The sequence below is a fragment of the Salminus brasiliensis genome, chromosome 13 (assembly GCF_030463535.1).
Source record: "Salminus brasiliensis chromosome 13, fSalBra1.hap2, whole genome shotgun sequence".
Classification (NCBI taxonomy): Eukaryota; Metazoa; Chordata; class Actinopteri; order Characiformes; family Bryconidae; genus Salminus; species Salminus brasiliensis.
Window position 1 is genome coordinate 28,826,912 of NC_132890.1, and position 16,511 is coordinate 28,843,422.

Genomic DNA, 16,511 nt, shown 5'->3' on the forward strand with positions numbered 1-16,511 from the left:
GGCAACACTGCAGGGGTTTGATATCAAAGCTCATACAGACGGTTCCATATCGGAGTGTCTTAAAATGAAAGTGAAGCCAAACCGTTTAACCCTGTGTATGCACTGACCAGGCTAAAATGTTGTCCAGTAGTTATACCACTTTTCCTTCCACTGGAAAGGCCTGACTTATTTTTCCTGAAAGCAACCATATCGTGGAAAACTGAATTTATCAATGTGTTCAATGTTGTATATCATTAATGTACCCAGTTCATATGTGGACACTAAGCTGCAAAAGTAGCCCACCAAGTCAATCCACTATGTTTGTGTTATCACAAAAACCAACACATTAACATGTATCTGCCTGTTTAGCCCTGCCCATTAATGCAGAAATCATAAGGGGTGTTTCCGCTTGGACTGCGTTTTGAACCAGGCACAGTACAGGATAACTAATCAGAATAGAGCTCATTTACATATAAAGTCTTAAAAGATGAGAAAGATCTCCCAGTTGTTTGGACCAGTGTACACAATACAGAATAATGCATCTTTATTTTTAGTCCTGTGTGTATGTAACAGTTCAACATGACAAAAGAGAGGTCTTCTCTTGCCAGAGCTTTGAAGTGAGAACGAAGACAAAAGTTCTCGGTCCGTTTGTGTTGTACGGTGTAACAACCCTCAACTAAGTGGCCCGCAGGCTCGTAAACAACTGAGGTCGGCTTGTGTGGACCAGACTCCTTTCAGGTGAGCGAGTGTCCATACTAACAGTCAGTTTAGGTGAATGAATAGGCAGAGTCTGAGGTCAGAGGTCAGTCTACAGGCTTGCATGTATCTAAAAAGGCCACTTTGGCTGGTTTGAGGTCGGTGATTCTGTTTGGACAACAGTCCAAATGTACCCAGTTTCCCATGTCTTACCCTAGATGTTATCAATCAGTCAAGATTTGTTCTGTGCTTCTGTCGTTTTACACAGCATCTGTGAGGCTAAAGTAGTTAACAACTAATGGACCAAACCATTTGGAGTTGATCAGTCTTTGATGCAAGACTACAGGACAGCAGTAGTAGTGGACAGTAGTGAGAAAAATAGAATAGCTAAGAACAGTAATAGCTGCTGTTATGCTGCTAGCCTGCTCTGTGTCCGTACTTAAGACCATGTTTATGGATAATAATGCGTCACACAGTGTCAGAAAACACATAAGCAAGTCTATTAGAGATTACTGCTACAGTTTGAGAAGTGTGTGATGATTTAGACATGCAGTTAGCACCATGCTTCTTGCTTATGCTAATATAGCCCCTCTCATATATGCACTTTTTCCTGGGTATTTAGTGACAATTAAGCAAGAAGGGGTTTGGTAAAAGTGAAGCCGGCAGTTTCCCAGTTTAGCAGCTGGGTGTTTAGTTCAGTGTTGGAGTGAAAACGTTGCACAAATGAATTGAACACATTGTTCCTTGTTGAAGGGGTAAAATTTGGACGGGGTGGACCCTGCCCTGAAGGCGATTTTAGCCCTTCCGGCAAAATCTTCCAATCGGAAACAACTTCCTGGTCAGGAGGTGAATCGGGAGCAACTGCCATGCAAATAATCTGGCAGTGCGACAGCAGCAACGAGTCAATCCTAAACCTTACAATTGAGCCCCCAAGCTCCCCCAGGTGTCCAGGTTTCCATAGTGATTAATGCGATATTTGGGGTGCAGGATTTTTTTCGTGTGCGCATTGTTCGGATATAGAAGACCCAACGTTGACTGAGAGATGTGCTCCAATTTTTATATATGCTGTAGTTTTGTGCTTAGCAACAACACATATATCTGTGGAAATCTAACATTAAGTGTGAACTGTGCTCCAATTTTTGGGGTATCTTGGAAATGTTCTGGGTTTAATGTGAGAAAAACGATTAAAGCTTCCATTACTTTTTTGATACATTAGCCTCGTAGCTCACGTTAGCACCATGCTAATTGGTAGAGTGTAAGCTCCCACCTATATTAGCCTTATAACTCCAGTCTAAAACTAAAGAAGTACCCAACACCCCTGAAACTGTGTACTTGTGCATTTTCAGGCAAACTGTGGTCATTTAGTCTCCGCAGGCCCGTACTGGGTTATTCCCGATGATTCCCAGTTCGTACAGGATGGATAACGTGGCGAAGAGGATGTAGCACAGCAGACACACAGTGCCTAGCTTCCAGTCCAGCTTCCAGCCGTTGATGTGGACAGCCAGGAAGAGGAAGACAATGGAGAGCAGCAGGGTGGAGGTGATGAAGACCATGCCTGTACTGTTCACCACTACCGGGCCTGTGGTGTCCACGAAGACTGTCTTTATGAACCAGGGCAGGCCCAGGCACAGCATGTCGAACACGTTGGAGCCCACAATGTTGGACATGGCCATATCTGCTTTACCTGCGGGCAGCACAAACAGACTTACACCACTTATTCACAACCATATCTGTGACTCATTTCCTCTACACTGAGTCCTGTTCAGTCCTGTACCACCTCCGAATGTGGCTGGAGTGATTTGATCGTAATCTGATCACAGTGCATGTTGGGGGTGTTTACACCTGCCTTTTCATGCAGAAATTCAAACATGATCCGATCACCAATGTTAATGCCAGGTGTAAACAGGCTCCTTGGTGTCTTCAGCTTTAATTCAAGGGTTAAGAAATATATTGCTGTTTAGAGCCGTTTTTGCACTGGCTTAAAAGTAACAGACAGTAAGAAAGTAAGACAACTGACTGCTAAGAAGTTGAATGGCCAGGTGTGACCTGTTGCCTCATTATTTCATGACAAATGAGGGAAATAAAACATCTAGATATTCCAAGTGTTGATTTCGTCTTACCTAAAGATATAGACACCATGAGCAAATTCAACTATGTGGTTCATTCTTAACAAGAAGATATGCACTGGTGAGCTTAGAAACACCAAAAATTCTGGAAGACCTCAGAAAACTGAATCATTTACCTTTGAAGGGACTGTGTGAAAATGGCTATAATTCATAAAGGGTTAATACAGTATTTTTGTTAAACCCTTTGAATTAAAGCTGAAAGTCTACGTTTCATGTCAAAAAAACAACAACATTGAGGTGGTATACTGAGGCAACATTACAATAATGGTGTCCGAATACTTATGTACCGTATTTATTTTTTCATTCATCCATAGACATTAACACGACTCTTCAAAAGTTCAGTGTGTGTTTGTGTTTCTGTCTTTACCCTCTCGTGCCACCATCACGCTCGCCACTGTGTCAGGGATGCTGGTTCCCGCCGCCAGCAGAGTGAGACCCATCACTGTGTCAGGAATTGCCAGAGTCTCTCCTGGATGCACAAACACACAGTGAAATGCGTTATGAGAAAGATATCAAATAAAATGTGCTGCAGTTATTTGAGCTGATCAGTTCTTTTCCACAGTGATTTGATTTCACGCATCATTTAAAGACAGCTAGGAAGTTAAAGCAGGTCAATTTTATTTTGGAGCTGCAAAGCTACTGGAGCTAACAGTTGTTTTGGAAGTTTAGACCACATTGATCAGCCAATATCATACTTATAAACATTAACATACTTTCAGGCTCAGGGACGTTAGATGACGTCTGCCAGAAAATCAAGACCAGACTTTGCTGGTAGCTGGTTTCAGATGGTCTAAGCTGGTCCTTGATGGTCAAGGTGGATGAAAATGCATTATTTGGTCATTCTTCACCATGCTGGTCAACCAGCTCTATCTCATTCAATCTTGGACATACTAATTGTCTAGCCTGGTCAGCTTGCTTATGCTTGTAGGTCAACTATCGAACTCAAACAAAACCCAATGCTGGTCCCAGAAACCAGTGCTGTTTTTTTTCCCCAGCAGGGTCAATCAGTCTGCTTGCTCTGCTCTATACTTCAGGTTTAAACACAACAGGCGTTTCACACAGTGTCAGAAACCACATAAATACGCCTGTTTACTGAACACTTTCCCACAATTTGAGGTGAGTGTGTGATGATTTAAGCACACAGTTAGCACCATGCTATCAGCTATCAGCTTCATTACCTACCTTGCTACATTAGCCTCATGGTTCCAGTGTAAAACTAAAGAAGCACTGAACATTTGTACGAAGATATGCTGTGTAAATTATTATTATTTTTTTTTTAAATCAGTCCACATACAGCAGATTGAGCCTGTGTGAGTGTGTGTTTGGGATTTCAGCCCCCAGCCAGCCAGCCAGCAGACCCCCATGTGGTTGTTCTGATGGAAGCCTGATGACTCGTGTTATAAAACGCACTCAGAGAAACAAGCCTACAGGGCACACTCACTCACACACACTCTGACACGCACACTGCCCCGAGGGTTAGCTCCTCCTCAGTACCTGCCCAGTGCTTTACTCTTTTCCACACGGCCCTCGCTCATGTGAGTTTGCACGCTCTTTCCTCGGATAATAATCCTATTATCCTCCCGCCGGAATCACATGGGCTCTGGGGTCCAGTGGGCCGTAATCCCAAACCTCCAGACTCCTGCATACCCTCAAGATACATAGCTGGCATCTTAGGAATGGGCAGATAGAGCATGTGACCTGGCTGTGTGTGTGGGTGTGTTTCCTAGAACCCCAGCACCTCCAGAACAGCTTCCAAATATCATCTACACTGTAATTATCTTTGAACTGCACTTAAAGGCCAATTATACTGTATTTTTAATATTGCTCCAGCTACAGTATACACGCACACACACACACACACAATAGGCTTACTGTGTAAATAATTACAGATCAACCTTTGGATTAATGGGCAGAATTTGCGAGGTCTGGCGACCTCCAAGGCTAGCGGCTTCAATCCAAAAAAGCAGTAAAAAGCATGGCGTACATTGAGAAGCGGCTGTAATAATGATTATTTGGCTGTGTGATGATGGCAGGCTAATTTTTCTTGGACATCTTGACTTGTCAATTGCAAAGTGGATTTGGTTCCTAGCAAGGCAGCTTTGGACTAATGCAAATCTGGTTTCGTAATATAAACATCTGCAGGGGTTCAAATCAAGGGCATCAAACAGAAGTCCGGGAGAACAGCGGCACTTAATTTGATATCATTATCTGCAATAGTCGGGGTAAAAACATGGGTGTCACTTTGTTTTCATAAGTGCTCTGTTCTACCAGGTTGTGCAATTAATACAAACAAGAACTATAATAATAAACTAGAAATGTGTAGTTCCTAAATGCAGAGTGGACATGCAGAGTGATTCTGATGATTCTGCAAATCCCAGCATTTTCTATGGAAGACAGATACCTTGATTCCTACACATGAAGGCAGCAATACGTCATGACGTTGCCAGGATACTGACAACTGCTGTCAGCTGGTGGTGTAACTAACTAAAATCATTAGACGTTAAAAGGCAAAATTTGTCTATTACACTGACACTTTCTCCTCAGAAGTCGACGACCAGGTGCTAACCCAGAGAATCATGGGATACTCAAGGCAGCAAATGATACACTGAAGTTGCTTTTACAAATTGGCAAGATGAAGGTGCCTTATTAGGCAGCATTTATTATGTTTCAGACACAACCGTTGATAAACGGAAGCCAGGTAGCATCAATGAGGTTTCAATGCCCTTCCACATGGTTGCTGTGGTATCCCTGGTGCTTGCTATTGGGGTTTTAAGGCTGTTCCAAGTGATATGGCATTGTATAGCAGTTGCTACAGTGTCAAATGTTGTTATGCGGTTTCAAATGATTGCTACAAAGTTGCTAGGTGGTTGCCAGGGTGTTATTCTGTGCAAGTCGATGTACTATAAAGAAGTGTTATTTACCGATTACAGTGACCATCCAGACGAGAATGTAAGTGAAGGCAGAGATCCACACGGCGGACATGAAGAAGGTCAGCATGTAGAATTTCCTCCAGAAGCGCCTCCTGCAGTCCGGTATGGTCAGGTACAGTAGCACGATCACGGGCAGAGATAGAACCCACAGGATCCGCTTTAAGTCATTCTCTGGCATGCTGAACACCCCCTTCCGCTCTACGATTCAAAATCACAAAGATTCACACACTTTAAAATTGAACCTATTGGTCCATTCATCATTAAATTCTAACATAATGTAAAGAACAACTGCCAGATTCAAAATGTGGCAATAAGTAAAAAACATCAATAGTAGAAATATAAGGTTTTTGCGTGCCAGCGACGATACGTGTTAGGGTTTGAATAAAATTCGAATTTGAATCGTTTTAGGTGCTTTTTATAAAATTAAATTCTCAATCACACCCAAAACAATTAGCTTGAAGCCAGAAGGCTAATGCAACAAGCCATAACAACACATAACAACCAAATCCAAACAAACATGGTCAAATCTAAAACTGCATGATTCATGAATCATTTTCTAATGAATCAATATGAGGTTGAAGGTTTACACTCCTGAGTGAGTCGTTCATATTTTCATACCTTCCGGGATTTCATGGAGGCCGTGCAGACTGAGGGACAGGTGTGAGTATCCCGAATCATCCTGAAAGATCCCGCTGTCAGTCCGGGAGCGCCGCGAGACCCGCAGACTGGACTCGTTATTCCAGCCAATCAGAGGCTGCTGTTCAGAGCGCTCGTCCACGCTCTTACTCAAACACACACAGCACGGGCTGAACCGCCGCATCATATACTCACTGATCCGCAGGTCAAAACACAGCACCACGATGTACACACCGTACACCAGCAACAAGCATGCTGCATCATACCTACACACACATACACACAGGTATTTTACTCATACCAACAAATTGCAACCACACAAGCTAGTCTATTAGAGACTACTGAACAATTCCACACGGCTCGAGGCGAGTGTGGGGTATAAGCTTCCATTGCTTGTTAGCTACGTAAGCTTTAAAAGTCCAGTGTAAAACAAAAGAAGCACCAATCCAACAATCCAGGGCTGATCGACAACATTTAGCATAAAGCTCATGTAAATTTAGGCCAACCTATTGCTGTAAAGCCAAACTGCCATTAAAAAACTGAACTTTTTAAGAACTTGCTAGTGTCTCTGCTAATAGTAAAGCATGACTCATGAAATATCACAGTCTAACCCCAGTGTTTGTTAGAAAAGTAAGCCTATCTCCCATTTAAACTAAATAAGCACACCTCAGATGCCAAACACGTCTTGGCTGCGTATGAAGTCTGTGATCAATCACGTTCACTGATTTTTTACTGAACATCTTCTTAAATATGAAACATTTCATCGCTTTCAGAACAAAACCAAATGTTGTGAAACGTCATCAGCAACAGCTCAATTACTTTCCATTCAAAAGTCCGCATCTAACCAAGAACAAGTCCTCAAGCATGCATCAGGTGACTTGTGTGGACTTGGGACAGCCAAATATCCCAGAATGCATTTCTCACCACGTTGCTGTTCGTTGCGTATAACATCTTCTCGTCCTCTGGAGGACCTCTTGTACTTCCAAGCACACTAGTTCAAACTTCTTCCAAACTTCTATTTTTGCCAATTACCCAACCCACTCATTAGTAGTCTCTCCCTATCACCTGGTGTAATCGTCACTGCTCGAAGGACCTAGTTCTGATGCATCGGCTAGCAGACACCCATGCAGGCCAGCATCACACTGAATTGATGTGGGGGGAGAGAGAGAGCAAGGCCAATTGTGCTCCTTCAGGCTCCGGCCGCTGATGGCAAGCAGCATGACTTGGGATTCAAACCAGAGATCTTTGTGTCATGATAACATACTTTATGAACATTTCAGAAATTTCCCAAAGTACTTGGAATAAGATCTTACCACATAACTTACATTAACACTTAGGAACGTACTTTCCTTTTCCAGGTTTTGATCCGACTGCAACAACAGACGAGCCCTTGTTGGCCACTTGGTGGAGGAGGTATCTCCACAAATACTCTGAAGCTTCACTTCAGATTATCTTTCTGATTCTGTTTCTATTTTATACACATTCAGTTGGATGTGTCCAAACTTTTGATTGAAAATAAGTGATAATCTCCCTTTCAGACTGACTTCAAGACCCAGCCTTTCCTCCCTACTGTAGCTGGAACTCAGTAATGCTGTTTGTTCACAGACAGATATAAAGCAATCCTACACTCCAGAACACAGCAGCTACAGTAACTTTCAGACCAAAACCAGTTCCTCACACTGATCACCTACAGATAGTCAATAAGCCAAGAAATTTTCTTTTTTTACTTCTACACTGGAACAACAAGGCTACTGAAGCTTAAGTCCACCTTTTAGCATGGTGCTAACTGCATGCACAAACCATCACACACTCGTCCTAACCCGTGTGGAGTAATTGTGACTAGATGGAAACTATGTAACTGTAAACTATATTACCTGCATCAGTTTACCTACTGTAACACACAAACACACACACACACACACTCACCAGTACACTTGATTATCGGAGATGATGGCGATCACAGCAGTGACGCTGATAGCATACGCAACACAATCCCTGAATAATGGCCAACAGGTCAAACGACCCACCTGGACACACAGCAATTGAGAAAATTATATATAGAAAAAAATATATATATATATATAAATATACAAATGTTTCTGTACTAAGATGAAAACAAATGCATAATTATGTGAGAATTGGTACTCTTTGCTCCAGACTCCCCCTACAGTTGTGGAGTGTAATTCACTTTTACACCAAAGTCATAAATACAAATCGTGCTTTGAGCGCCCTCTCATGGACAGCTGTACACGAGAATTTGTTGACAAACCAAGCGATACAGAACTGGCATCTGAAGTGAAAGAAGCTTGTGGACTGAGGCAGTAGAGTAATACTACACAGATATGACTTGCATTACGAAGTTCTTGCGAAAGGTCTTGTGCAGCCTCACCAAAGTTACATAGTGCAGTCGCATGGTGCTGCTATTCTCTCAATCACGAGTGAGTGAAGCATCAACATGATTCTGAAGCTGTTATTTAATGTAAAATTGCTACACAGTTTTGTGCTTTGATATAATAATAATAATAATAATAATAATAATAATAATAAACGTTGCAGACGGTGTTAGAAGATTTTGCCAGGACAGCAACATAATGTATATTGGTATTTATTTTAAAGTGAATATTGTATTTTTAAAAACAAAATAAGTAGTGCCCAAATAAGTAGTAAGGCGCCAAGTAAACTTTACAGTCCAGACAAGGCTTGTATTTATCCAACAACTAATGACTAGACATGCATACATTTGTGTATGTGCGTTCATATGTGTGTGTGTGTGTGTAATCTTTCTGAAAACGTACCACTGAGGTTAATATTCCGCAGGCAGCACAGATGCCCAGCAGGTTATACACGGCCGAGCCCACAATCGTACTCACACCAATATCTCCCTTCGTCACAAACACACCTGAGGAAGAAGTACAGAGGAGCTGTTATCCGTCCTAAAGTGGCTAAAATCAGTATCAGTATTAGGTGCTGAATAAAACATGGTCAAAAGCTATGGCTGCACCTTTCTTTTTTTAAGGCATGCAGCATTTCATGCTAATAGTGGATACCATCAGCCCTATTTTTCTTGTTAGCTTATTGTTTTCTTGTTAGTTATTTTTCTTGATGTCAGATTCATCTGGAGGTACGGTGGTTGGTGTGGTGCAACAGATAACACCACTACCTGCCACTGGGTTACAACACCATGTGGGAGACCAGGGTTCGATTCCCGGTCTGGGTGACTATGCTGCGCTACACCAATAAGAGTCCTTGGGCAAGACTCCTAACACTACATTGGCCCGCCGCTGTAATACCAGTAACCTTGTAAGTCGCTCTGGATAAGAGCGTCAGCTAAATGCCATAAATGTAAATGTAAATGTAGGAGAAATGCCCAAAATAGACCTAAATACAGCAGACTTTCTAACTGTGATTAACAAAAGAGGTTAATCAAACCAGTGTCTGTTGTCCTATGTCTTGTTGTCTCAAACTCTGAATGTGAGAGGACAGTGATTAGTTTCCACTAATTTAGCTTGAAACGTTGATGCCACAGCTGTAATAAGACACCTTTTCTGCTGTCGTTGATGAACATATTAACAACTGCTCAAAGTTCTTGCTAATGAGCTTGATATTTGAATGAGTTTCAGGCTCAATTCAATTCCCATAAACACACCCACAGTATATCACCCAGATCCACGTCCCAGTTGCAAACTACTTACTAATACTAACGAGTTTTGAGTATGAAGTATATAGTACAGATAAGAATTTGAAGAGTATACTCAAAAAATATAAAATATCTTTTTGTCTGTGGTTATGATGGACACTATAATCCCACCATGCAAAACGAAATGGAAAGAGGAAGGAGCTACATCTGGAACAATTATTAGAAAGAATGGCAGATAATGATGCAAGTGCAGCAGCAACAGCGGCTGGAGGACTGGAGTGACATATGTGGCACAGCAAGTAGGAAGTTAGTAGGAAGGGGGTGAGTAAGGTAGTCTTACTAATCTTCCAAATCTGCACTATTTAGATATTATATAGCTAGTATATGGTCTAAACCTGTGTGTAGTTCTCAACTGGGACGCAGCAGTTGTGTGTATACACCTTTACAACAGGTATAAATCAGTGCTGAGCTTTTTTACCAAGAAAAGCAGTGACCAGCTCAGGGGCCGAACTTCCGGCAGCCATGAAGGTTGCCCCAGCAACATCCTGAGAGAGCCCGAGACCTGATGACGCAAACAAATCCGTCACGCGCACAACGTCACAAAGACACACGGGCTTTACACATTAATTATATATGAATTACTTAGTCATTATTATTTAAATCATTCCGTCATAATAATACTAATCATCATCATTACCAGCAAATGCCAAATAATAAAAACAATAAAATGCTTTAATATAATATGATATATTACAAACTTACGGTCGCTGATGACTTCCAAAGAAGGCAAAAAATAATCATCACAAACAATAGAGACTGCTAAAAACATGTAAAAAACAATCATAAAATATATAATAATCCCCCCGTCTTTCCGCTCCTGCAGGGTGAAGAAGCCCTCTGGGAACTCGGAGGACTGCGGGGTGACACACTGCGTCTCATTTTCTGCAGAAAAACAGGAGAATAAACTGTTTGTGTTTGAGTTCAGCGGCTATGAGGCGAATCCAGCGTTTACTGAAACCACTGTCCCCTTTTCCCCAAACCAATTCATTCCCCCCAACTCTGAGCAGTCCACCAGACAGCCTCCACCAGCCTCTCAGACAGCAAGCGTGCAGGTTTAAGCTGATTTGGGCTTGTTTCTTACCCACTTCCCGCCGAACCCTGGAGAACCTAAAATCCCGAGCAGGTTTTGCGATGTAGAAAACTAAGTGCACCGCGCAGTAGATCACTATCACCACTCCCAGCACGGACAGCAGGACTTCTCTCCTCCTCCTCTTCAGCTGAACGGCGTCTTTATTCATCCTCCTAACAGAGCTACACGTGTAAGAGACTGCTCAGGAGGGAATAGGAGGGCTCATCAGACCCACACAGTCTAAAGCTATTGTATAACCTAAATCTACTGGATAATGTAAAACTGTGTGACTGAGTTCACTCTCCATCCAGCTCTACAGCGCAGCGGCTCTGAGGGGAAGCATCACTGCCACAACACGGCAGCACGCCGTATTCACGCAGGCCCCGCCCCCGGCCGCTGGGATTGGACAGTAGTTCATCCTCACGAGTTCTGAACGTGTCCCGTTCAGCTATACCGTAGTTTACTACAGTGAATTACACCATTATTATAGATAACTATAGTTTACTACAGTGAATTACACCAGTATTATAGATAACTATAGTTTACTACAGGACACTACACCAGTATTATAATTACTATAGTTTACTACAGTGAATTACACCAGTATTATAATTACTATAGTTTACTACAGGACACTACACCAGTATTATATATTACTATAGTTTACTACAGGACACTACACCAGTATTATAATTACTATAGTTTATTACAGGACACTACACCAGTATTATAGATAACTATAGTTTACTACAGGACACTACACCAGTATTATAATTACTATAGTTTACTACAGGACACTACACCAGTATTATATATTACTATAGTTTACTACAGGACACTACACCAGTATTATAATTACTATAGTTTACTACAGGACACTACACCAGTATTATATATTACTATAGTTTACTACAGGACACTACACCAGTATTATAATTACTATAGTTTATTACAGGACACTACACCAGTATTATAGATAACTATAGTTTACTACAGGACACTACACCAGTATTATAATTACTATAGTTTACTACAGGACACTACATCAGTATTATATATTACTATAGTTTACTACAGGACACTACACCAGTATTATAATTACTATAGTTTACTACAGGACACTACATCAGTATTATATATTACTATAGTTTACTACAGGACACTACACCAGTATTATATATTACTATAGTTTACTACAGGACACTACACCAGTATTATAATTACTATAGTTTACTACAGGACACTATACCAGTATTATATATTACTATAGTTTACTACAGGACACTACATCAGTATTATAATTACTATAGTTTACTACAGGACACTACACCAGTATTATAATTACTATAGTTTACTACAGTGAATTACACCACTATTATTGATAACTATAGTTTACTACAGGACACTACACCAGTATTATAATTACTATAGTTTACTACAGGACACTACACCAGTATTATAATTACTATAGTTTACTACAGGACACTACACCAGTATTATATATTACTATAGTTTACTACAGGACACTACACCAGTATTATATATTACTATAGTTTATTACAGGACACTACACCAGTATTATATATTACTATAGTTTACTACAGGACACTACACCAGTATTATAATTACTATAGTTTACTACAGGACACTACACCAGTATTATAATTACTATAGTTTACTACAGAACACTACACCAGTATTATAATTACTATAGTTTACTACAGGACACTACACCAGTATTATAATTACTATAGTTTACTACAGAACACTACACCAGTATTATAATTACTATAGTTTACTACAGGACACTACACCAGTATTATATATTACTATAGTTTACTACAGGACACTACACCAGTATTATAATTACTATAGTTTACTACAGGACACTACACCAGTATTATATATTACTATAGTTTACTACAGGACACTACATCAGTATTATAATTACTATAGTTTACTACAGAACACTACACCAGTATTATAATTACTATAGTTTACTACAGGACACTACATCAGTATTATAATTACTATAGTTTACTACAGAACACTACACCAGTATTATAATTACTATAGTTTACTACAGGACACTACATCAGTATTATAATTACTATAGTTTACTACAGGACACTACACCAGTATTATATATTACTATAGTTTACTACAGGACACTACATCAGTATTATAATTACTATAGTTTACTACAGAACACTACACCAGTATTATAATTACTATAGTTTACTACAGGACACTACACCAGTATTATATATTACTATAGTTTACTACAGGACACTACACCAGTATTATATATTACTATAGTTTACTACAGGACACTACACCAGTATTATATATTACTATAGTTTACTACAGGACACTACACCAGTATTATAATTACTATAGTTTACTACAGGACACTATACCAGTATTATAATTACTATAGTTTACTACAGGACACTACACCAGTATTATAATTACTATAGTTTACTACAGGACACTACACCAGTATTATATATTACTATAGTTTATTACAGGACACTACACCAGTATTATATATTACTATAGTTTACTACAGGACACTACACCAGTATTATAATTACTATAGTTTACTACAGGACACTACACCAGTATTATATATTACTATAGTTTACTACAGGACACTACACCAGTATTATATATTACTATAGTTTACTACAGGACACTACACCAGTATTATATATTACTATAGTTTACTACAGGGCACTACACCAGTATTATAATTACTATAGTTTACTACAGGACACTACATCAGTATTATATATTACTATAGTTTACTACAGGGCACTACACCAGTATTATAATTACTATAGTTTACTACAGGACACTACACCAGTATTATAATTACTATAGTTTACTACAGGACACTACACCAGTATTATAATTACTATAATTTACTACAGGACACTATACCAGTATTATATATTACTATAGTTTACTACAGGACACTACACCAGTATTATAGATTACTATAGTTTACTACAGGACACTACATCAGTATTATAATTACTATAGTTTACTACAGGACACTACACCAGTATTATAGATTACTATAGTTTACTACAGGACACTACACCAGTATTATATATTACTATAGTTTACTACAGGGCACTACACCAGTATTATAATTACTATAGTTTACTACAGGACACTACATCAGTATTATATATTACTATAGTTTACTACAGGGCACTACACCAGTATTATAATTACTATAGTTTACTACAGGACACTACACCAGTATTATAATTACTATAGTTTACTACAGGACACTACACCAGTATTATAATTACTATAGTTTACTACAGGACACTACACCAGTATTATATATTACTATAGTTTACTACAGGACACTACACCAGTATTATAATTACTATAGTTTACTACAGGACACTACATCAGTATTATAATTATTATAGTTTACTACAGGACATTTCACCAGTATTATAATTACTATAGTTTACTACAAGACACTACAACAGTATTATAGAATACTATAATTTACTGTGCACTGAATTGATGTCAGAAAGACACCAGCTAGACAAATATAACATTTGGTTGATTATAACCATGGTTGATAATTGAAAGACTATAATGTTATAATAATCTATAATGTTCCCTCTCCATTCACTATCTTTCGTTAGTCTTAGTTAGTCTTCTTTTTCTGACCACTCTAAGGACTACAGCAAGAATTAGAAGGTTTGTGTTTGTTCATGTTTGTCCTGTCAGCATACCCTGGCTTTAAGACTGCCCTCTCCAAAACACAGCACTGGCAAGCTTTGTCTACTGTGGTAGATAAGAGGCTTTGGCAGTTTTAGGCTACAGTGTGAGCAGCTGCTGTTATTATATAATAGTGCTGGAGTTTAGTAGTAGACTTTTCTTGTGATGTCAGTTCAGTCCTTCAGGAAACACTGCAGGCTTGGCTGTGTCTCAAATCACCTTACTATGTGCATTCTAACCTAACCGAGGGTATGAGTCTGTGAGGGTGATACCAATGGCAAGACAGAGACTTTGTAACTTTGTCTAATTCGAATCCAAGTTAACACAGAGACTAAGAAACATCAAGTCAAGGCAGAGACCAGGAAGCAATGACTCTGAGTCAAGATAGAGACCTTTTTCTAGTCTTTGAATTGAAGTCAAGGCCAAGATAAGGAAACATCAAGCCTGAGTCAAGACAGAGACTTTGTAGTGATCAGGCCCGAGTCGAGACTGAGATCTTTTATCAGTATCAGGATTATATCTGGATAAGCCACATAAAAATGCAAGTGTAAAAGCACCCAAGTCACACTGGAACCAGATCCAAATCTGATCATTCAAACCACTTCAGGAGGAGGTTTGAGACACATTTGAGGCACATTATCGCAGTCTAAACACATCCAGCTCTCCAAGACACATTCCAAAACCAGAACCCCTCCCAGTACAACCCAAACACCAGCAATAACTGCAGCACAGTGAGTAAATTTGCATATTCTGTTATACACAGCGATCAGATTTCAGACTTATTGTAATAGTCTATTTCAATATTTTCAAGTCCGACACTTCATTCAGAATCAAAGTGCATCTCTTCCCTGGTTACCACCAGTCTCAGTTTTAGGGCCTCTTAGGAATTTTAAATATATTAAGCAGAATTGTGTCTCTTAAAAATGTATCAGTAGATAAGATAAGAACAGACTGGGTAGATGAACTAGGTCAAGACATACCTGATGACACTTGGCACAATGCTTTAAAGAGAGTGAATGGAACATCTTCCAGTGCTCATCTTAATCTAATACACTTTATAGCTCTTTATCGAACTTATTACAGTACAGCGAAACTGCCCAAGATATCTGATCCCAACCTAGATGAAACCCGATATGTTGCACAAGCAGACGTGACCCACATGTTCTGCACTTGTTTTAGGCTGGTGCCAATGTATTCCAATACAAGGCATTCCAAGGCATTTGATGTAGCTGTCCAACCCAGTGCTGAAACAGACATATCTGGGGGGTCTGAAGATACCACCTCAGCGACCAAAATCATCAAATCATGACTATACTTTTGCCTCTCTGTTGGCTCATAGAAGAATACTGCTTTAATGGAAACCGCCAAATCCACCAAAGGCATTGTTATGGCCTGATGTCCCCTGATCACAGCGGTGCTGAGTAATGAAGTACCGGTACTTCAGTAGATTTTTAAATATCTGTACTTTACTTGAGTATTTCTGTCATTTAATACTTCTGACATTTACTCTCTACATTTCACAAGAAACAACTGTACTGTCTGCTAACTCCACTTTCCACTTTAACCACTTTTTCAACTTTAATCCAGCTGTTTTTTATTTCTAATCAGGAGGCTAATCTCGCACT

At 39.6% G+C, this 16,511-nt stretch overlaps 1 protein-coding gene across 1 annotated transcript; it reads right to left on the minus strand.

Annotated features, from left to right (window-relative positions):
* Positions 1 to 508: 508 nt before the first annotated feature.
* slc24a5 (solute carrier family 24 member 5) lies at positions 509 to 11,425 on the minus strand. The gene is made up of 9 exons (XM_072695258.1): positions 11,146 to 11,425; positions 10,767 to 10,946; positions 10,483 to 10,566; positions 9,163 to 9,266; positions 8,294 to 8,394; positions 6,350 to 6,633; positions 5,723 to 5,929; positions 3,169 to 3,270; positions 509 to 2,359 (listed from the first exon to the last, which is right to left on the minus strand). Exons 1-9 carry the CDS (start codon positions 11,300 to 11,302, stop codon positions 2,037 to 2,039), a joined length of 1,542 nt encoding a protein of 513 aa, XP_072551359.1. The 5' UTR covers positions 11,303 to 11,425; the 3' UTR covers positions 509 to 2,036.
* Between the last annotated feature and the right edge of the window lie 5,086 nt (positions 11,426 to 16,511).